This window comes from Dasypus novemcinctus, chromosome 4, assembly GCF_030445035.2.
Source record: "Dasypus novemcinctus isolate mDasNov1 chromosome 4, mDasNov1.1.hap2, whole genome shotgun sequence".
In the NCBI taxonomy this organism is placed as follows: Eukaryota; Metazoa; Chordata; class Mammalia; order Cingulata; family Dasypodidae; genus Dasypus; species Dasypus novemcinctus.
Window position 1 is genome coordinate 118,733,834 of NC_080676.1, and position 24,724 is coordinate 118,758,557.

A 24,724-nucleotide genomic window follows, 5' to 3' on the forward strand; every position below is an offset into this window, starting at 1 on the left:
ATTAGGAAAAGGAAAAACAGTATTGATTTGTGTAGAAGGCATGAGTGCCATATGTGAATATGATTGTAGAGTTGAATAAGAATGGGCATTTTGAATAATATGAATAGAAAAAATAAAGATAATGAAAAGGGTAATTTGTGTCTGTGAATGTATTGCTTCAAATACCATCATTTTCTTTCAGGTGTGTAGAATCTGATATTTCATTTGGTATCAAATTCTGTTAAATGAATCCCCAGTCTTTTCTTGCTGGGGAAAAATAAAAGTAAGATAATTATTACATGATAAAATAAACCAGATACAAAATCTTGCCTTGTATTTACAGATAAATTTTAATGGAATATTTCATGGTCTAACACAAATATCAGACCCAATGACACTAATTCTTGTACAGCCTTTGGCTTACCCTGTATAACAAAATCTGTTATTTAAAGTAGACTATAAAATACTTTATGGTAAGTGAACTTCCAAAGACACAGAGAAAATCCTCCATAATTTAAAAGCTTATCTCAAATCCTTATTGGCATAAGCTTAGGATGGATATATTATTAATTGCATTATCTTAGGTAGTTGAAATATATAATACTGGTTAGAGTGTGAAAATTTAAAAAAAAGTTTAAGTATTTTTGCTTCTGTTCCTAGTCAACCTTAGTAAATGCTCATAAGTGAATGTAAAATTACCTTTTTAAGTTTTGAAAGTTTGGCAATCTCAAGCAAATTCCCCTAAGTCAGAAACATGTTACCCTTAGCATATTACAAGGTTCATATATTCCAAGGAGTAATGGTTAAATATTGTACAAATAATATAACATTTATTTTACTGTTGATTAATTCTTAAAACTTCATTTGGAAATCTACAAGCAAACTGGGCATCATGGAATAAATCTAAGATGAAATCGATAATGTATGCAACTGAATAAAAGTATTCAGAATTATGTGTTTGGAATAAAGAAATACTCTTTTGTAATATATTTTACAGCCTATCAGTGGGAAAAAGAAAGTTCCATCTTTCAATGTCTGCTTCAAGCCTAAGAAAATCAACTAAATGAATAGACAATTCAGTAATGTCCAACAGATAACTAAAATTCAAATTTTATTTTTTTCATTATTTATCAGACATTTTTTTCCTGACAAGACTTTACTGAAAAAATGAAGTGCAAATGGGAACCCTGTAAGAATGTTTGTAAGAATTGTACATGACATATTTTAAGAGTCACTAAGTACACATTGAATACTTTGTAAGTATATAGGCATATCAACATGCAAGTGTCATGTACCTAATATTACAATATGCATTTTGTTTCTTGAAAATATTAATGACAAAAGTAGATTCAATAATTCTTTCTTTATCTTCTGTGCAATAGGCTTATTTCAGTAGATCACCTTTACAGCACAGAATTTATTTATATGCCATCATAAATATACCCTTCCAAAAGTTATGAATTTCACGTCATATAAATAGAACACGTTAATTTTGAAGCTACATTACTGGGCACACCTGCATTTCTGAGTACCATTTTCGAGATAAGTCTTTAAATTCTTTTTAATATGGCAGACTTGTTCCAATGCTGGTTATGTCAAAATATTTATGATAAAAATGGAGCTTTCTTGAGGGAATATCTTTTGGTTGAATGAAAAGATAAACAACCAATTCACAAACAGTGATGTGAACTAAATACGAAGAAAATAGGTCAGTAAATCCCAAAGCCATAAATCCCTTGGGTTACTACTTAACTGCATCATTGAATCTACAATAAGTACAGTAGGTACAGTTAAATGGATTTGAAGAGATTAAACTTTTTTACATTTGTACGGAGAAAGCGTACTAGTTTCGAAAAAGTTCTAAATTATTTTTCTTTCTACTTATGAGCATCATTCAATACATTAGAAACACAGAAAAAAGTAAAAGGATAAAGATATAACAATTCAATTCAATTTACATTTCACAGGTTATTTTTCCTGCAACCAATCGGTGACCACTGCTTTCAACCATCAAATATTTTATTGCATATAACTTTCACTATCAACAAATATAAAGAGAAAATTGTCTAATAGTATAATGTACAAGGAAAAGCATTTGAAGAAAGAAAGCATTTGAGGTTTGACAGTACTGCGTGTACGATAAGGATAAATGTTGCATTTCATACCGCACTTTAAAAGTCCGTGTAGGAGTCGCTGCTGTTCTCACCCTGGATGTGGAAAAGTGCTTAAGTGCTGAGCCCTGGTAGGTTTTTAGTTTGCCCCTGCAATTTTCAAATATCTTTTAACTTGTCTTATTTTGAAATATAGAATATATTTCATTGGGGAAAATAGTTTTTTTTTTTCTTTACATACTTTTCACATTTGGGCCCATTCCCTCATAAATAATTATACATTAATCGTAACTACTATATATATATGGAAAGGATGGTAAAGATTAAACCAACTATTTGGAACATAATCACATAATATAGAAACATCTTATGTCAAATTTAATTTATTCTATAAATTCACCGTCACAATTTTCACGTATCTCTTTTCCCTAGAGGAAACTCTGCTTTTAAATGCCATTTCCTTTCAGGATAATTAAATTACTTCACTTTAAAAGTTTACAGTACATCTATGTAGACAAAATAAAGTGGACATTTGAGGCAATACTTTGCATTATTCAGGGATTATTTGTTAATAAGGAGGCAGTTTTAAATACTTAACATTTTGTCTACATAGTTAACACTTCTTGGGAAAATAAATCATATGCATGATTTTTACTATTACATACAGAATTAATTAATAAGAAATGGTCACACTGTTAAAAATAAATAAAACATCAGATTGAATTTGCAAAGTGTTGCCATTTAAATTATTTTTAAAAGTCAACACAATTATATTACATTGAAATAGTAAATAGGCATGAAAAGATCTATCCTTATAAAATCTTGTTTTGCCTATAGGAAAAGGTAATGATAGAAAAGGAAAAACAATTACAGATCCAGACATTGTTGAATACACTAAAGGAAGTTGGCTTTTGAGATTTCCCAGCAGTGCAGAGGGTACTGTTAGGACAGTGCCATAAGAATGCTGACTGGGATAACTTGTAAATAATTATTTCCTCTATTTATATTGAAGTATCATAGCCCATGTTAAAAGTGAGAGGTAGAAGGATTATTGTAAGTATGCATGGCAGAGAACTTACCAGCTATATCCAATAACTATTGCATTCAATATTAATCTTGATACATAAAAATGCTAATAAAATGAGTTCATTATATTTTGTCCCATTTAACTTTCTTTATTATCTTGCTACTTTCAATCCATTGCCTTTGGAAGGGTATAAGCGCAAAGGGTATGTTTGGAGTAGAATAGGGGGAAAAAAAAAGAGAAAAATAAAATAAAATATCTGCACTAAGAAAAATTAACTATTAAAGGTATCCTATGTTCTATGAGTGAAGGAGCTTGTTCTTATAATAAAAGTAAAACAATCTTTTAAAGAATACACACATTTCAAAGAAAAGGTGATTTTAACTATTAGAAGTATCCTATTTCTATGACTGAGGAAGTTTGAACTTATTATAAAAATGATACAATCCATTAAAAAATAAAAATTTCAAGGAAAGTTTAAGAATGCCAAGTTCAATTAGAGTCATAGTTTAAAAATCAGGCTATTTCTTTCTCTTCAATAATGCTAAAATATTAAGCCAATTGATAATTTTATTCTATCTCATTAGTCTCTAAGAATACCTTATCTTATTGTTGAGCCAGTTATATTTTTTTAATCACTGCTTTAGTACATGGGAATTGAAGATAAGTAACCTCCTGATCTTGTTGAAGAATTCTTTAAATTCCCTTTGCATTAAGTATCTCAGCAATAGCATTGCAGATATTGCACTGAGTATATTTCAATATTGCCAGTGTGTATTTCAAAACAAATCCTTATATCTACACTAATATTTCCTCTTTCCCAATATTCAAAATGCATATTATAATTACATGGGTTTCCAACATCCATACACAGCAAGTACAAGATACTTACATGTAAGTACACTGTAGTTACCTATATTTTTGCATAGTTTTTAGTGTGTACTTTGTGCCACTTAATAAAAAGCATTACTTATTAGAAATTCTCATTAGGTATATCATTTAGTTTAGCTGGGATTGCACCTATGTGTTGATATATTCATCACAGATTACCATTTACAAAGGGGGAAAATAATGAGCAATTTAATCTGAGAGGACTCAAGTAGTTAGCAACATAAAGGGGAAGTTTCAGCAAGGTACAAGGTTTGTTATTTTCTCCACAATTAAAAATGTAATGTGGGATTCCATATTTATCATCCATTAAAATATCTTTACATCCAAAGAAAAAAGAAAAGTAAATTGTAAATGTTTCCCTTGGTAACACTTTGCAATAAGTGGCACTAAATTACACGATAACTGCTATGTTACATGGAAGAACCATCACTGTCAGAGAGCTGCTGTACCTGTGCGTACATGAATCTCAATGCTGTTACAATCATAAGTACATAATTACAAGTGAGCCTGTCCTTTCTTTTAATTGAGATCTTTATAATTTTTACAAAGAAATAAAAATAAATGAGGTGTTAGCTTTGCCATATTTAGGAAAGTTAGTTTTCTTTCTCTATTATTTTATTTGTCAGTTTTCAATGCAAGATTAAGCATCTTGAATCAATGAGATCATCCAGTTTCTAGATCAAACTCCAATATCAGGTTCCTTAAACTGCTTCTTGGATTCTCTGGTAAAAGGAAACAACTTGAAATTTCTCTCTCTCACACACAAACACACACACGCAAACACACCATCAATATTCTGCTCATGCTCTCTATCTTTATTCTCGCACTCACAAACTTTCCTTTTTTCCTGGTTGTGACAGTCATTCTATCTAGGAGATCCGAAAATGGAAAAAAGGATAAAGAAGAATGCTGTTTACAATTTTTTGATGGAGGAAAATCAATTTACACTGTAAACAGTACACTGGCAGAGAATAATTACTTTTGGTAAAAAATAATGTTCCATATTCTACTAGGTGTGTTTGTATGTGTGCACTCCTTGCATTGAGTTCCATAGCTACTGTGCTCACTTAGCATAGACAGAATTTGGCTCTATGTGTATATAAGTGTGCACAATTCAGACATTTTAATTGACATGGTTCCCATTTAGAAATGTTAATTATTTATTTGTGATTTGGAGACATAAATGACCAGAATTTCTATAATTTATTTCCTTGTTTGGTGAAAATCAAATAATTTTTAAAGATAGGAAATAAAATTCCATTGCTCCTTTTTGAAGTAATAGAAAATGATACCTGATTCAAATCTTATCTACAGTGAACTGGTGAAAAATTTGATTAGAGCCCACAAATTAGAATATTCCAGCTAAAGTTTTAAGAGTTCTAATGAGTTTTCATATTCTCTCAAGGGTTAAAAGAGACAAAAATCTTGAAATGCACCCTATCTTGGAGTTCTAATTTTACAATGCTATAAATAATGATTGAGTTATTTAAGCAACAATTTAGCTGTTGGAGCCAAGTAGAATATAGACCAAATGAAGAAGGATGTAAACATAGTATCGATGACAAGTAGCAATTTTGTAAGTGCATCCTGAAATTAGGCCTTAAATAGTAATTGATGATGCAGTTTATATAATTTGCTTCATAATAAGAACCTTTCCATTTTGTGCTAACAGGATGAAATTTGCTTTGTGGAGTCTTTCTAAAGTTTATGCATTGAAAGATATGAACAGTTTATAACCTATTCTAGTTTCAATGTGTCTAGTAGCACCTACCTGATTCTCTCAAACTACCATACTATATTAACATATTATTGCATTTTTCCACAGATGGTATGGGGTGAACTGTAAAAACAAGCATGCAATCACATCAATGCAGACTTATTTCCTTAAAATGTCATACTGTATATGATTTATTATGTTAACACTCAACCACATCATATTATTTATGTTCTGTATATTCTGAAAAGTGCTGCTTGACTGACATCGTCCTTTTTTCTTTCGTAAGAAATCAACAAGGTAAATGCTTCAACAACAAAAAAAACAATTTAAAAATTCTAACGTTGTCCTTAAAAGATTTATACTTTTCTGATAAATAATCTAAGATACAGCACCCTTGTCTTTCATTTCATATTAATAATACATGATGTCATACTCAACCATTCTTATACCCTCAATATAAATTCCAAGATATTATTTTTAAATCCATAAGCCATCATGCTTTCAGACATCACAATTATAGCTACCATTTAATCACATTTGTTTTCTTCTTAAAGGTGCAATGCTTGCAAATGAGAAAATAATTTTATCTAACTGGATTTTTATTCTTTAGCATATAATAAATTTTATGAGAACTAATCTAACATTGTTTTTTACTAGAAGAAATAATAAGACTTTAGATTGATTCTATGTTATATTTAAGAATACGGCATTTCTTAATGGTTAAATACACCAAAATTTCAGAAATAATCCAGAGAAAGAGACTTTCACCTTGGAGTTAAAAGCATGGCAGAAATTCTCTATCACTCACTGTTTCATAACTTGGTACCTCACAAAATGCATAGACAGGAATTTAATATAAAGAATTAGTTCATTTATACAGAAACATATCTATAACACTTCTTTTTTGGCAAATCAACATAGTTAAGCAGCTCTGGAACTGCCAAATTAAAATTTGTAAATTTTTAGCAAACTGAGTTTATTTTTAGGTTATTATCAACTGTGGTTGTAATTTAAAACCTGAGGCTGTGCACTGGTTGTTAGCTTAAAATTACCTTTCCTTATAACATTGTGCTTCCATTGTATAACGAATAAAAATTAACAAGAACTAGAAAAATTTGTTGTTGAACAGTGCTAGGACATACAGACAAAAATACTAATACATGTTATCTACTTGTAATATTGGTTTAAGTAATATCTAAAGGGATATAATGGACATTAGAAAATGCTTACTTATGACTGAATTACCTACAGCCAAAAAAGTTAAATATGTATCAAATAATGTTTAATTGGATTTATTATATGCACTATATACAGATACTAAAATGTCTCGAAATTGTGCCCTATGGATACTTCAATTTTGTTTAGGCAGGTGAGTCCTTATGGAACAAATAAATTACAGAATCAAACTAGAGAAATGAATGAAATCTTGTGATTCCCAAAGCAATAAAATATTTGGAACAATTTATTTGTAAAGGAAACTACATTAACCTAATAGCAGGGTATATATAATTGTATAAAATGTCATGATTGCAATCCGTACACAAGCTCCTGTATCAAATCCTGTTGTTTTAAATAGCAAATTGATACAGCTTTACTGCCATAATCTCAAACATTCCAGAAACTATACTACAGTGCCTTTACTTTGTGTTTTCTTGGGCATATGTTTCCAAAACATGTTGTTTCTAAAGATAGACATGTACAAAACATTGTTTGTAAACCTCTAATCTTTGATTAATCTTAAACTCGTTAGGTTTTCACCTAATCTTGTTACTTCCAAAACTGTTCAATGGCAAACTAATAAAGTCTATGGTTTAAGGAGGGGGGGGGGGATGAGAGTGAGGAGGACTCTGCATACATTTTTTTCAATGTATAAAAACAATTCAATATCATGATCCAAGGAGATGATTAACATTGTTAAGGCTGTATATTCAAGCACTGTATGTTAAAAGAGCAATGGTGTGAAATTTAGGCCATAAGAAATGTCCTGCATTATGGATGGTATAGTAATTAAAGAATGATGCTTTCAACAGCTGATTGTTGGTATACACTGGCTACTGATAGAAGTACAATATGGAAGTTAATAAAGGTAGCAGAAGATGGTAGACATGAATTCTGAAAGATGATAGCCAGTTTTCTCCAGCAGCCAGCCTGGTAAGTAAAACTCAGAATCTTGGCCTGATTTTAAATGAAATATTCTTTTTTCTCTTCAGCATTGACTTGGCTGCCTTCGGCATTGATAATGGCTGTGTCAGCATCCGGTGCATCTTCAGCTCCTTTAGCTTCATTTGTTAAATATGTTCCTGTGGATATTGGAAGAAGAATGTGTTAGTTCTGTGAGATTAGTAAAATAGGCAGTATTAAATCTAATTCCTTTAGGAGGGAACATATGCCACTTTTCTTATGTTAGAATAATTCCTGAGGCCTTATAATCCACACATTTCATCTTTCTAAAGTTGTACGCCTTCTTTCAGTTTTCAGGTATGTTTTGTAGGTGAAGCTGTGGCTAGTTTAACTAGATGCATGAGCCAAACTGGAATGGGTAAAGAGTAATTTTCATTTCCTTAAAATGATGGATACAGACCATGTGATCCACACAACTGGAGCAATCAGGGTCTTTTGTTAAGACGCTGATAATGATTGTATCAAATGTGTCACCATTCATTTTGGTAACTACATTTAAGTTGTCAAAAGTGGACTATATCAATGGTCCTCTACCTGGCATATTGCCCCCAAAATCCCATATTTTCCTCACTAAAATGGCCATACATTTGTCTATAACTCTGTATAAAATGATATTGACCTAAGACTTAATTTTAGAGTCCTAGAGATAAGTGACAAATTTGCTGCTATTTTGTTTTCTGAGACAGTGGCTCAGACATTCGACCTTCAGCTAAATACTATTTTGCCTAAACTAATCCAAATTTAAAGTTGAATAAAAAATCAAGAATTCCCTGGGAAGTAGATGTAGCTCAAGTGGTTGAGTACCTGCTTTCCTAGTATGAGATTCTGGGTTCAATCCCTGGTACCTCCTAAAAAAATTTTTCCCTGAAATTTAATATTTATCTCTCTCTTTTCACAGACACGTGCAAACACATACACACTTAAATAATATTCTATGATGAAGTGTTTTTTGAGAAAATGTGGTTGTCAAAATTGAGTACTTTCATTAAATATTTCCTACCTTTATGTCTTGCCAGATATCGACCAAGAAGAAATATAGAACACAGTGTGACAAAGACAACTACAGCCACTATTCCTCCTATTAGAGCGTGATCAGGGCCAGTCTGGCCAGCCAGAGCATTGGGATCTAAAAAAGGAAGCGAAATATTGCAGTTAGTGTGTTATTTTGACATGAAGCATATGTATTAGAATAACTTATTTTGAAAATTAGCACATTTAAAATTGCATTCATCCATTCAACAAATATTTATTGTTTGCCTACAATGTGTAAGATAGCTGGGTATGTAACATTTGACAAATGAGTCATTGCTGCCATTGGGCTTCCATTTTAAGGGAAAGACTGGATAAATAAATACACATACATGATTATAAGAAATAACATGCCTTTCTTTCCCCGTCATCTCCAACTGAAAAAAATATTATAATCCTGTGTGACAAACACAAATATGCAAGCATACCCTGTTTCGTTATGCTTCACTTTATTGCACTTTGCAGATATTGTTGTGTTTTTTTTTTTTCATAAATTGAAGGTGTGTGGCAACCCTGCAGTGATCAAGGCTTTTGGTGCCATTTTTTCCAATAGCATGTGCTCACTTTATGTCTCTGTGTCATGTTTTAATTAAGGTATTTACATTTTTTATACATAATGTTATTGTACACTTAATAGACTGAGGTATAGTATAAACAACTTTTACATGCACTGGGAAAAAAATGCGTGACTCATTTCATTGTGATATTTGCTTTAGTGTAGTGGTCTGAAACCAAACCTACAATATTTCTGAGTTATGCCTGTATAATTTTTTAATAAAATTATGTCATGTGAAAGACTGGCGCTGGGGTTAATAAATTGAGAATTACCAATATATAAATATTACTTAAAATCATGGAAGTGGATGAACTCTCGAAGAGAGTGAGCATGGAGAGAGAGAAGGTTTAAGAGCTGATCTCTGGGGAACTCCCATATTTAGAGTCTAAAATGAGAAATTACTTCCAGGAAAGCATGCTGAGAAGGAAGGAACAGTGAGATAGGAGGAGAGCCTGAAGAGTATGCTGTAGTGGATTTAAGGGGAAGATATATTTCAAGGCGTTGTTAACAACTCTGTCAAATATTGTTGAGAGAGGGAGAAAGATCAGTACTTAGCCTTGAGGACCAAGTACCTGCTGAACTTGTGGTTCTGAAAGTGGCTGGCAAAATGTACTGTCACATTCTGCCTTTAGCAGGATATTATAGGGAGAGATGAGCTCAGTAAAGAATGGCCATTTTCCAGCAGAAAGGGACAGATTAAAAAAAAAAAAGCTCAGAAATTTGGGTACTCAAAGCTTTGGAAAATAACTACTGATAGAAGCCACACAATAAGAGATATGACTGAGTGAAGCTTTGTGCAACAAAATCTATTAAGCCTCAGCCCTATGGCAAAGACAAGATTGAGTGTACTCCCTCTCTTCCCTAGTTCATTGTTTCAGAGAGTGTCACAACACCTGCTAATAATTTAAGAGAGAGATTTAGGGGAAGGAGAAAGTCAACAAATAAATTAGGATTGGCATTATGTTTTCACAAAAACTTTGAATGTTATCATCAACAAATGGATGAAACACAAGATTAGGAATCTGCTGAGTTTTTAATGGAACTGTTCAGCCAAAGAAGCACGTGTCTATTTAGGAAAAAAAGCCTGACTGAGACTTCAAACAACCTCCAGACACCTAAACTCAGTGCAATCATGGAGAAATGGCAAAAGCTGAATCGCCATCGCTGAGGGTATATTACCCCAAGCCCACTTCAGATGGAGTATGATTGATAAGGCTGAACTCTCCAGTAGGGAGAATTAGGGACTACAAAAAGAATTAACAGAGGAGGATGAGGGAATAGCAGTTATAGATAAGACAGCAGAACCTCTTATGGCAGCCTGCTATTATTTCCTAATTACTAAGGATCAGTGACTATTCCACATTTCCCTTTCATCCTTCATTTCCAAATGGGAGAATTTATTGTACGTCTCCTTACACTATTCTACCACTGTATATTGTGCATGGTGTAGTGAGTATCATCAATAACTTGTTTTTTTTTGTTTGTTTGTTTGTTTTGGTTCATTTGTCCCTGGCCTATTGTACCAAGGTCTGTAGTGGACCAACTATATCTGAGGATCCTTGTCTTACAGTTGGATACATTGGTTTGATTTCTCTTTGGAGAGAATATGGCAGTGTTTATGCATGGAAAAAAGGATTAAAAAAATCTTTGGTGATAGAAAAGTGAACTGGGGCAGAGATTTCTAGCTGATTAACAGACTGCTTCCTTTTCTTTCAAGGCCCAGAACTAAAATATAATTCCCAGCTTTCCTCACAGTTGGGGGTATCCATTTGACTTGTGATCTAGGCAGTAGAATTTAAGCCCAGCCAATAAAAACCTCTCACATGTAATCCTCCATGCTCTCTTCTCCTTCCAAGGAGCTGGAATGGAATAGACCTCAAAGTGATTTTAGGAAGCTACAAATCAGAGATTAGAGAGCTAAGGGAATAAATGAGCCACTAGATCACTTAAGATTGCCCAACTAAGAATACCTGCATTAGAATGATAGAGAAAAAAATATGTATTATTTTTTAAACAGGATTTTAGAGGTTAATCTGTTAAAGAAGCTAATGGTAAATTATCTTTTTATTATATATTTCTTGAATTTCACTTAATTTTTGCTATATAGCCCAATATCTACCAACATTGAGCAAGAAATAAACTTGTTATGCCTTAATATTTCCTATACCTGTTCCTTGCTCAGATACCTAAGAGTCAGTTTTAAACCCTTCCTTTTCTTCAAGTCAACAGGAATAGAGTCATAAATCATATTCATTTTATTCACTAATTATCTCTAAAATTAAGTGCTCTTTTGAGGAACTTAGAGATTATTCTTGTTCATACATCTCTGTACTTGTCTTATTATTTCCTGAAAGTAAATTCTGAAAATTGATATAGCTGGATCAAACAGTGTAAATATTTTTAAAGGTTTTTTGGTATATATTGCCAAATTGCATCGAAATAAGTTTATACAAAATCACCATCTACCAATTACATCTGAGAAATTTCTTTCTCCCATATAGAAAAGACATCAGATATTATCATGCTTTTAAGTTTTCACCAGTCTGATATGGAAAAGTAACATCCCAACTTCTTAAATTATAAGTTAGTATAAATATGTCAATGTTTGGGGAGACCATATCAATTCATTCATATTAAAATGCTTGTCTGTGGGTTTGGACATTTTAAAATAAATTTTATAAATGCTTTAAGATCTCTCTCCAAAGAAATTTTAATATTTGTTAACAATTTCTCTATTTAACCTTGATTTTTGGTATTATCAGCCATAGATTTCTTACAATTTTATGCAATCACATCTATCAAACTTTTGTGATGTTTGGCTTGAAGATCATAATTTGAAATGTTTTAGCCATGAAAAGATTATACATATAAATCCATTATCATCATCTAACACTTTAAATATGATTTTGAATCCATATAAAATATATGGTCTATGATTTGAAGCTAAAGCATTAAGTATAACTTTATTTCTTATTTGACATCCAATTGTTCTCCGCACATCACTTTTATGTCACTTATTAGTGTATCTGTTTCATGTGTGTCTTCATATTCTAGTCCATGTGGCTGATCTGTCTGTCCAAACCTACACGTGAATTGAATATGTAGAAATCATTTAAAGCCTTGTAGGGAAAGTCTTAGATCAAGTTCAGGATAATTTTTCAAGGAAAAAAAGTCTATTTACTGGGATAGTTCTAAATTATACGAACATTTTGTTTTCTATATTGCATTATCTAGAAAAAATGAAGGTTTCTTCAATTAGTCACATTCATTTTAGTAAGTGGTGCAGTTTTTTATAACAGTTCTGCATAGTTTTATTAAATTCATTTTCCATTTAAAACACTATTATTTAATTTTTAAAAAATATTTTCACATTGAGCATTAAAAATATTTTAAATGTTATTTATTTTCTTAACCTTGTATTTTGAAAATATTTCAAATTTACAGAAAAGTTGCAAAAATAAAAATACAGAAATATTACAGAAATTCCAATATAACTCTATCCAGTCCTCAGATATATAAACTTTTACATTTTGCCATATTTGTGATATCATTCTCTCTTCCTCTCTCTCCTCTATTTTCTAATAGTTTGAGAGTACATTGCATAAATCATACTTTTTTAACCACTTCATAGTTTTACGTATATGTGCTAAGAATAGGAATATTCACTTATGTAAACAACATTAAGTACAATAATCAAGTTCAAGAAATTTAACATTGATATAAAGCACAAAGTTTATATTTTAATTTTTCTAACTGTTGCAATAATGGCTTTCTGAGTATTTTCTCCTTCATTATTAAATCCAAGCCTGGATGATGTATTGCATTTAATTGTCATTAACTCTTCTTAAAAAATTTTTCAAAGAAATATCTTTCTCCTTCTACCCATCCTGTGGTAACCTCTAATCCACTTAGAAGTTATATCGAGCAACATTTATACCTTGCTTATTTCACTGAGCATGTTTTCAAGCTTCTTCTATGTTGCATCTCCTAACTTCATTTCTTCTCAGGGACAAATGATAATTCAGTGTGTGTATGTACCACATTTTGTTTGTCCATTCATTTGTTAATGGACAATCTGGTTGTTTCCACCTTTTGGCCTTGGTGAATAATGCTGCTATAAACATTGCTGTACAAGCATACTTTTGAGATTCTGTATTCAATTTTGTTTGGTACATACCTAGAATTGGAATTGCTGGGTTGTATGGTAATTTCTCAATAATGTTCATTGACACGCCAATTATTTTAATTTTTATAAAGCAAAATTTATCTACTTTTTTCTTTTGTTGCTCATGCTTTTAATATAAAATCTAAGAATCCATTGCCATATAAAATGTCCTGATATTTTTGCCTTATATTTTCCTCTAAGAGTTTTATAGATTTAGCTCTTACATGTAGGTCCTTATTCCATTTTGATTTACTTTTTACACGGGATCAGGTATGGTCCACCTTCATTCTTTCGCACGTAAAAGTTTCCCAGCACAATTTGATTAAGAGACTATTCTCTCCCCATTGAGTGGTTTTGGCGTCCTTATCAAAAATAAATTGGCCATAGACAGGTGGGTTTATTTCTGGATTCTAAATTCTATTCCTATTTATCTATATATTGCCCCTTGTGTCAGGCTGTACATCCAGTACCAAGCTGTTTTATTTTAGCTTTGAAATATATATTAGAAGCAGGAATTGTTAGTCTCCCTAAATTGTTCTTTTTTCAAGGTGTTTTTTTTTTTTAATGTATTGTATTTTTATTTATTTAATCCGCACCCCCCCCCCCCCCCCGCTGATTGTCTGTTCTCTGTGTCTTGTTTCTTTGTTCGCTTCTGTTGCCGTCAGCGGCATGGGAAGTGTGGGTGGTGCGGTGCCATTCCTGGGAAGGCTGCACTTTCTTTTGCGCTGGGTGCCTGTCCTTACGGGCGCACTCCTTGCGCGTGGGGCCCCCCTAAGCGGGGACACCCCTGAGTGGCAGGGCACTCCTTGCGCGCATCAGCACTGCGCATGGGCCAGCTCCACACGGGTCAAGGAGGCCCGGGGTTTGAACCTGCGGACCTCCCATGTGCTAGGCGGACGCCCTAACCACTGGGCCAAGTCCGTTTCCCTCAAGATGGTTTTGATTATTCAAGGACACTTACTTTTCCAGATAAATTTGTTAACTGGCTGTTCTGTTTCTGCAAAGAAAGCTCTTGGGATATTGATTGAGACCATGTTGAATGTGGAAATTATTTTGGGTAGAATTCACATATTAACAATAGTTTGTTTTCCAATCCATGAACACAGAAAATCCTTTCATTTATTTAGGACTACTTTGGTTTCTTTTAGCATTGCTTTTTTGAACATTTTTTTTAGTTTTCTATATGAAATCTTTTATATCCTGTATTAAATCTATTCCTAGGTATTTGAACCTTGTAGTTACTATTATAAATGGAATTTAAAAAAAAATATTTCCTCTTTGAATTGTTCATTACTAGTGTTTAGAAACCCTGCTGATCTTTTACCTAACCCACTTTTCTGAATTGGTTTATAGCTCTAGTTTCTTTTCTGTGGTGTTTTCAGAATTTTCTATTCATAGATGATATATATGAATAGGTATAGTTTTACTTCTTTCATTCCAATATTAATTAATTTATTTTTCTTGCCTAGTTATTCTGGTTACAACTTGCAGTACAATGTTTAATACCAGTGGGGAGAGTGGGCATCTATGTCTTGTTCTTGATCTTAGGCAGAAAACTTTCAGTTTTTCAACATTGGGCATGCTGTTAGATGTGGGTTCATATAACATTTATCATGCTGAGGAAGTCTCATTCTATTCCTAGTTTTCTAAATGTATTAAGCAAGAAAAGGTGTTAGATTTTGTCAAATGTTTTTCTGCATCAATTGAGATGCATCAATTGAGATGGTCATAACACTGTGGTGGTTGTTTTATCTTCATTATATTAATGTGGTGTGTTACACTGATTTATTCTCTTATGTTCAACCAATCTTGCATTCTTGGATAAATTCCATTTAATCATGGTATATATTCATTTAATGTGTTTGTGGATTCGGTTTGATAGTATTTTGTTGAGGATTTTTGCATTTGCATTCATAAAGGTCATTGGTCTGGGTCTGCAGTTTTCTTTGGGTGATACTGGTCTCTTGAAATGAGTTAAAACATCTTCACTTTTCATTTTTAGAAATGTTTGAGGAGGATTGTTGTTAATTCTTCTTTGAATGTTTGGCAATATGCATGATTGAAGCCTTCTGGTCCTGGACTTCTCTTTATTGGGAGGTGTTTTCAAAACATTTGTTTTATTAGAGAAGTTGTGAACTTACAAAACAATCATGCCCCAGTGAATTATTCACATACAACACCCCTTCACCAATACACAATAACATTGTGGAACATTTGTTACACATTAAGAGATAAATCATCAGACTATTACCACTAACTATGGTGCATAGTGCATATTTGGCATATTTTTTCCATACCCCTATAGGGAAGTTTTTGATTACTGATCTAGTCTCTTTTTTGTATTTGGTTTGTTGTGATAATTCTATTTCTTCTTGAGTTAAAGTAATTTGTATATTTCTAGGAACTTGTGCATTTCATCTAGGTTACTCAATTTATTTGCATACAATTTTTATAGTATCCTTTTATAATTTTTTTTAAGTTCAGTAGTAATGTTCCCTTTTTCATTTCTGATTTAATTATTTGTGACTTTTTGTTTTTTTACTTTGTCAGTGTGGCTAAACTTTTATCAACTTTATTGACTTTTGAAAGAACTTAACTAACATTGATACTCTTTCTTTCTTATTTCCTTCCTCCTCTCAGTTTCGGCTAAATTTGGTCTTCTCTCTCTTTCCTACAGGTGTGATGTTAGGTTACTGAATTGAGATATTTCTTCTTTTTAAAATGAAAGCTTTATAGCTATAAATTTCAATATGAGAGCTGCATTTGCTGCATCCCATGTTTGGTATGTTGTGTTTTAGTTTTCACTCATCTCAAGATTTTCCTAGTTTCCCTTGTGATTTGTTCTTTTATCCATTTACTGTTTAAAAATGCATTGTTTATTTTGACATATTAGAGAATCCTCCAGTTCTCTTTCTGTTATTTATTTCTACTTCATTTCATAATGGACAGAGATGATACTTAATAGATGTTAATATTTTTAAATTTTTTGAGACTTGTTTTGTGACCTAACATATGGTTAATCATAGAGAATGATAGCTCCATGTGCACTTGAGAAAATGTATATTCTTCTATTGTTGGTATTTGCATGGAATACTTTTTTCCCCCATACTTTCACTTTCAAACTATTTGTGTCTTTCGATTTAGTTAGCAACATATAGTTGGGTCATGCTTTTTAAAATCTATCTTAAATGTTATTAATTTTTCACTATATTTCCTGCTTTCTTTCTTTCTCTTTTACTGGTTTCATTCTTTTACTATCTTACTTTTCCTTACTCCATACTTTAAAAAATTAGATTTAAAAATTAGATTCTATAGTATTTAAATTGTTTTAAGGTGATTCCTTCTAAAATTGATACTTGTTTATTTTTTATTTTTTCTAAAACTGCATCAATTAACACTTTCTGTCCAATAATGCAAATCAGCATATTATTCTGATAATAATTGACACAGTTCCATCAAAATCTAAATGGAATAACCACAATCCTCCTTTTTACGGTGGTTGGCCTGTTAGTCATCTCAATAATAATTTTATTTTCAGCATTTCTTATTTGTACAAAATTTTCCATTTATGATATTCCACCTGTGAAGATACAGAGATCACATCATAATATGTTTCAAGAAAGAAACTACAACCTTGAACCTTGAAAAGCGAAGAATAATTATGCTGTGAATAAACACTTATTTGGTTTTTATCAGTGGTTATATTTTTTGAATTAAGATTTTAGAACATAGTTTCAGTGTATTTTGTTTCTTTTGCCTCCTCCCACATAATGAATCTGAAATCATTCAGTTCTTCCCTTTTTATTCTTTTTTTAAGTGACCCACATTTTCTGCTTGACAGCTTTCAGAACCTTTCACTTTCCTCCATTATATTTTGATATTTTACCTGGATATATTTATCTCTAGTCAGACTTTTGCTTTATCTGTAAAGTTGTGTTTTTATTAAAATGACGGTTATTTCATTTATTTTTAGTTTTTTAATTTATGAATTCTTTTTTTCTTCTCTACTTATGATTAACAATTATTCTATTTTCTTCCTCGGAAAATCCAAGTATGCACTAGTAGGAGCTCCAAATTTAAGGTTGCATATATATATATATATATTCCCTCTTTATTATTTTGAAAATCATTTTATTAATTTATACTTTGTTCTAGTTATACTGTGCAAGGTTATTTTCTGTTATTTTTTTCAGTTGATTTTCAATCATAGGGAATCCATTCTAATTCCAAAAAGATTTTGTTATTGATTATGACTTTGGTTTAACTACACTCTCCATTTAGCCTAATCTGTTCTTCTTTAACAGATGTTTTAAATACCTTATATTACTGAAAATAAAATAATATTCTTTATCTTGGTATAATAAGTCCACTTAAACTTTGGGAAAATGTTCTTCTTTGGCATTATTTCTCTTCTTTTACTACAAAAAGTTTTCACTGGATGCTGATTATTTCAAAATTAAAGATTTTCATAATATGAGATTGGATGAAAAATAATCTGGTGGGAGTAGGGCTGTGAGGATTAGATGAGAGAATAATTTTTTGATAATTTATTTTGTGCCAGGTGCTATGTTATAATGGCTTATTTTAGTCGAAGCTTGTAAAGTGTAGGCTCAGAAAAACCATAGTTATTACTTACATACAGCTTGATAAGCCATGAGACAGCTTATATAAGCAGGCTTTGGAAAAATCTCTGAAAAGCTTTTAAAAATAATTATGAAAGTTGTTTTTTAGTATGGCTCAAATGATTCTTATTTTGAGAACAAGAGATGGATGAGATAATTTCTAGTTTAATCTTTTCATCTAACTGTATTCTCTTTTCTTCTCTCATAAGGAAATTTTCAATGCCCATCTATGCAAAATGACTTCCTGTTAGTGCTGCTTCTTTTTCCAGAAAGATGTTCTGCACTCTCTCTGTTTATGCAAAGTTCAAACAATTGTATGCAGTCTCTCCATGTCAATTTTCCCTGGATTATTTAATTCAGAAGTTTTTCTTCTGGATTAATTCAAATGCTTTGGTTTTATCGTCCTCAAAGACATAAGTTTCCTTGACAATAAAGTTTGCATCTAACATAATTTAGCTGCAATAGCTTTCTCACACAATTCTTAGAACCAAGTAAAGTGAGTAAGTAAATGGATAATGTTCAATTCTTATGCTGAATTGGACCCTTAGATATTAACTTGCTGTGCTGAACATGGATTCCAGTCCCTTTATTATATATTACTTATTTAAATGTAATAATTCTGTTACTCTATCAATATTTTAGAAATTACTCGAGTAGAAATGATTCATCCAGATTTGTACTTAATTAATATTTCTAATATTACATTTCATGTTTTTTATATATTTAAAAGCCTACTTTTCTGTCTTAAAAGAGTAATGCTTTAGAAAGAAGATCATTATAGTAAATTATTAGAAAGAGTTTATAGGGAAGAATATATAGCCCTTTGGCAGTATATGACCTTAGCACAGTCCTTATAGAGAAATATATCATTACATACACTCATGGGTCATCTATTATCTTCAAATTTTGTGTACAATTTTTTTTCTGACAAAACACATATTTAAGGACAGTTAAAAAAACATGAATATATATACTTTTGTGTATATAGTGGTTTACGCATAGCTTTAACTAAAACTAATGTGTATAGGGACTCTAAATCTATGTGCTCTAAATTAAGGTTACACTAACAATAGATTTTCAGTAATAGGTTTAAAAAATTCCCCAAGAACCACAGAACTTTCTTTTAAAAATGTATTTATTGTAACAAATATTTCACAAGGTTATAAACAACAAATGCTCCCACATTTTTCTATGTGTAATAGCACAAGTACTTCCTATATATAAAAATGTTCACAATAATTGTATAACCATTATTCCTCATTTTTAGTGTTTTGTGTATGTGTGTGTGTGTGTGTGTTTTAGTGTTTCAGGGTTGTTTTGCTTAGACATATAAGCAATTTACAAACCGTTCTGCAAATGAGGTCTTATTGTCAGAGGTGCAGGCCTGAAGTATAGCTGCATGCTACACTAATTTCAAATACTGAGCTACAGATTCCAAGAATCATTTCATCTCAAATTCTGCTCATCATTTTTTCATGATTTATAGGTGCCCTAGTTTTATAACAATGACTTTATTAACTTGTATTTATAAATAGTTAATAATATGCTAGAACCAAACATAAAATATACTTGAATAAGATACTTGATTTGTCCTAGAGAACAAAGATTTAGGTGGAAAATTTCTCCATAAATAGTGTTCTTACTTATTTTTGGAAAAAGTAGGTTGTAATAGAATTTCCTTCATTTCATTGATCTTTCTAGTGAACTCAGGCTAGCGTTTCCTGGACTACTTCAAGTGAGGAAATTTTTTCAGCACTGAGGAACTTGAACAACTCTAGTGAGGACTCTCAATCATCAAGTAGTGTAGCTATTAGGACCAAGAGCCCTTCAGGAAATGTTTCATCTCCTTTAGCGTTGACATACAAAAGGAGAGAGAACTGGCAAGAAGGAAATTACCTGCATGACAGCAGGAGGAATGTCAAAGAAGGAATGGTTTTTAAGGTTATCTAGGTGATCAAAGGGAGAACAAAGTAAGTTTTTGAGTAACCATGGAGACATTTGCTGCTTGGAAAAGTCAACCAAATTCTCCAATAGGAACATGACAAAGAGTGTAATTTTCCTGCATTAAACAGATTTATTTCTTTCTGATTAGAAAATGTTTGAAATAGTGTCAGACTCAAAAGCGTAAGACCTAAGTTTGAGTTTCAGCTTGATCTGCCTAGTATTTCAGTTTCTTCGTCTGTAAATGGAGATATATATTTGCTCTGCCTTCCTTAAAGGGTTAGTGTTAAAGCCAGTATTTTAAAATGGAAGCTGAAAATATAACTTTCATTTCATAAATGCTCAATAAACATGAATTTTTAAAATAAGCTTTAAATGGTTAGAGACAGTAAACAAATCTATATTTTGTAGTTTTGATGTTGTTTTTATTAAATAGCAGGAAAATATGCTAGCATTCACTCTACAGTGCCCTATTTTTTTTCCTCTAGAAATTTCTGGGTTTTATTCTTTTGCATCATGTCATTCTAACTAGGAACTGTTCCGCCTTCAATGTCAACAACACCTCTTTGCACATCAGTGGTCTCAGCCTACGCACATAAAATGAATAAATGGGAAGAACCATTAAAAAGGAATACAAATGATTGGTATATGACATTGCAATATGTCTATTTTGGCAAAGTATTTTGTGCAAATCTAAAAAGATGAATTCAAATGTTTTTTAGCAGAATAGAGGTTAAATAAATCATATGTAGTAATTTCTGCAGAATAGTAAAAAACCTAGTTTTAAGCACATTTCTTCTTAAATGAAACTTAAAAATCATAATTAAATATGCTGTCACAGAAAACAGAGTAATAACGTAGATTTATCTTTAAATACTTAGAAAATATAATAAATAATAAATGTTTTACAATAAGAATATTATTTGACAATAAGGATGATGAAACAATAAACATTTAAATGATGGGGAAATATTACCTGTTAGGTTATATTTATTATTTTATAAGCCAATATATCAGATACATAATACCACTGTTGCTAATTCCTTTTTTTTTTACCTTTAAAAGCAGTCACTTCTGAAATATTTACTACTTCACTGGTCACTTCAGTCAAACAAATTGCATTTTTTTTCAAAATGGATTTATTTCTTGTGAAAATTTGAAAATTCATGTTGACTATGTTCATACAGGTTATGAAAAGTACTCTGAATACTTATTAAACCAGTTCCTCAAGCCTGGGAAAGTCAGGGACAAAGCAAGGGCCATCTCCCCACCCTTGCCTACCTTATATCCACCTTTTCTATTGTGTGAAAATGTTTTAATATGATTCCAGATTTTAGGTTTAATGAAAAGGGTCCACCATACATTCAACCAGGAAACCAAGGTGATCAAGCAACCGCAGAAGTTTATCAGGCTAAGAACTCAGTGGCAGGGCTTCCTCCACTTAGGTATTATGAATATCCCACTCTCAGAAGCACAGATTTGCCTTTCCCTTCTATCACCAAGTGGGACATGCTGAGCTGCCATAGGTGACCCTGACCTAGGCAGTTGACTTTCCTGGCCTCAACGGTATCTCTTTTTCTGATTTTGGACTCTTTGACTGTGTAAGTAACGAAGCGGTCATTTGCTGAAAGTTTCTGTCCTACCTGAGCCTGTGTTCCCAGGACTGAAAGTATAGCAACTTGCTCTGCATTCAGTTACAATAAAGAACATAAATCATAAGTACATAATGTATATGTCCTGTCTATGCACCATTAAGGAGAGAACCCCATATAGCATTGGGGAAGATTTGTATCATAAGTACATAATGTATATGTCCTGTCTATGCACCATTAAGGAGAGAACCCCATATAGCATTGGGGAAGATTTGTGCATTTTTTAAATCTTAAACTTTCAGGAATCTTAGCCTTTTTTCCTGTATGCTAAATATGTTCAAACAGAAAATTAACTTCTCTGTGTTTACATTTACTGATCAAATTGTGACCAACATGTTACTAATGATCTCTGCCTCAGTTTCTGCATAGGGATAATAGTATTATGTGCCCAGTCAGACTTTTGGGTGGCTCAGATACAGTAATACAGTTAAAGGTCTTAATAAAAGTTTGCTCCATAAAAGATAATGATAACAATATTTATTATTTATCAAAAGCACTTTTCTAATAATTTTATGAAGGCTATTAAATAAGTATTAAGTAAAATTATTAAGTATTAACTCATTTTAACCATAATAAACTTCATAACAATTACTATTTTCATATTTATTTAATAGATTTTATAGTTAATATTTAACTAAGGCTTCCATCTTTATAGTTTAGTACCAAGCTCCAAACTGAAACAGATTCTGACTTAAACTGAATTGAACTTATAAAACTATTTCCATAAAAGGGAAGATGCTATAAAAGGCTATGCAACAATTAATGTGTGTTAAAGGTAATTGCTTAACTAATATATTCTGTACATGAATGTTCTTGTGAACCACCTTCCCAGCTTTCAAAGGGGATATTTTTCCTTTAGATTGTGTGCTTTCTCTGTGTTGTGTTCTCTCTGACACTATTCTATAAGGAACACAGAAGAAAAGAATTGAAGACCAAGCATTACTGAATTACTTTTTCATCCCATAATCCAGAATGTATTTTCCAAAAGGTGCAAAGCTCTAAATGTTGGCTAGATTTGTGGCAAGTTTACAAAAAAAAAAAAAATCTATTTACACTCAAAATGTAATGCTACCTTTATAGGAAAATATGTTTAGCATTCAAATATACAATTAAAAGTTTAGTATCTTAATTTAATTTGTGGGTTATAATAAAATACACTAAGTTATCTCAAATAATATAGTATAGAAAACAACTCAGAATGTCACTAATTATTCTTGGATCTGTTGAGAAAATTTATTTACCCAAAAATAGAAAGACTTTTGGAGCGAGGCACTTTCAAATTTAATGATTTCTTATACCATAAATACTGAAAAAGTGTTAGCATAAAACTTTGGAGACCTGGCTCTGTTTACAGTATATGTATTTGTCAGGAGCTTCTTTACTCTAAACATCACTCAGAATTTCATGATCACATAGTTCGTCTAAGGATCTAGGCACTGGATATAACAACAGTAACAGTTGTGTACGTGTTTATGAGTATTAAATACACTCCACTGTATGATACACACCATGCCTAACTTATGATAATTCTTTCCATTTAAGTATATTGGAAATTTGCATACTTCATAAATTAATGGACTGTTATTTTTTTAATTTATGGAATAATTATGCAAAACACAACTAACTAGGTCTGTAAGAAATCCTCCAGAGAAAACTGACTTAAATATTAATGAGTGACAGATATGCCTATAAAATAATTTTGCCCTTACAAGTTAATATAAAGCATAATTATGTGTTCAATTTTGTTCTACATCATTGCTGAAAATCATTGGGCCTAAATTACTGTTATACATAAAATATAACTATTATAGCAATTATTGTACAACACTTTGTAGGTTAAACATAAAAATTAAAAGACTTAACTGAAATCTCTGAGATGAATTAACTAAAATAATTTAAACTGAACCAAAGAAAAATTTAAATGGTAATGTTAAAATACCTGTACTTTGTATTCTAAATTATCTTATCATGAAAGTAGAATTCTAAGACCTTTTTAAAATGGTACCTAATATCTAAGGAAGATCCCTGAATTTTAATGATAAGAGCTTTACATATTTTTTCTACTTAAGCAATATAAATACAATTTAGCAGAAGCTACTGTGTCCTTCATGGACCTCATTAAATAAATAAAATAAATCAAATTCTGTGACTGAAAACCTCATGTAGTCATAATAATTCTTCCAAATTTAGCATAATTGTTTATTTTGTTTAGTCCTCTTCTTTTCCCTTTCTCCACCTCTAGATCTGTGTTCTTTTCTAGAATCTACCATTCACCAAGTGTTCAAATTGTCTTGCAACATAACACATCATGAAAAAACAAAAGCTATTTTTTACTCAAGATCACATTGTAAAGCAATAGCTCAGTTATCACCAGAAATGTCTTCATTTTGTTTACTGAATCATAACCCTTTTTTTAACTGTACATATGAAAGGAATTTTAAGTACTACTATATTACCTGTGAGATTTTTGTTAGGTACAAAAGAGAAGGAAAAAACTGAGAATTAAAATAGTTCTTTATCAAAGAAGTATTTTTTAAAAATCTCCATTTTTTGGAAAAAGATACCATAAAAATGTAAAATTCTGTATAAGTGATTCATAGTCTCATTTAAATCTTCTCAGAATCAGAAGGTTCAAACTGGTCTCAGCACATATGAATTGGGTTAGTGTGAACAATTAAATTTATTTTCACTGATCTTCAGTTTATTCTTCTGAAAAATCTTGTCTTTACCAATACCCTATCTTCTAGAATTTTTGTGAAAATTAAATGAGATTTTAGAAAGATCTTAGCATGGTGCCCAGCACAGAGTAGATGCTTGATATGTATTATCTTAGTATAAATAATTGATGTTTTCCAG

At 31.4% G+C, this 24,724-nt stretch overlaps 1 protein-coding gene across 15 annotated transcripts in view; it reads right to left on the reverse strand.

The window, feature by feature from the left end:
- Positions 1–310: 310 nt before the first annotated feature.
- The window catches only part of CADM2 (cell adhesion molecule 2), a 1,196,245-nt gene continuing 1,171,831 nt past the window's right edge, over positions 311–24,724 (reverse strand). For all 15 annotated transcript variants that reach the window (XM_058296056.1, XM_058296060.1, XM_058296063.1 and 12 more), the window contains 2 exons: positions 8,904–9,029; positions 311–8,022 (listed from right to left, as the gene is read on the reverse strand). In XM_058296056.1, coding sequence (XP_058152039.1) covers positions 7,904–8,022; positions 8,904–9,029 — 245 coding nt within the window. In that variant the 3' untranslated portion in view covers positions 311–7,903. The remainder of the gene's footprint in view (positions 8,023–8,903; positions 9,030–24,724) is intronic.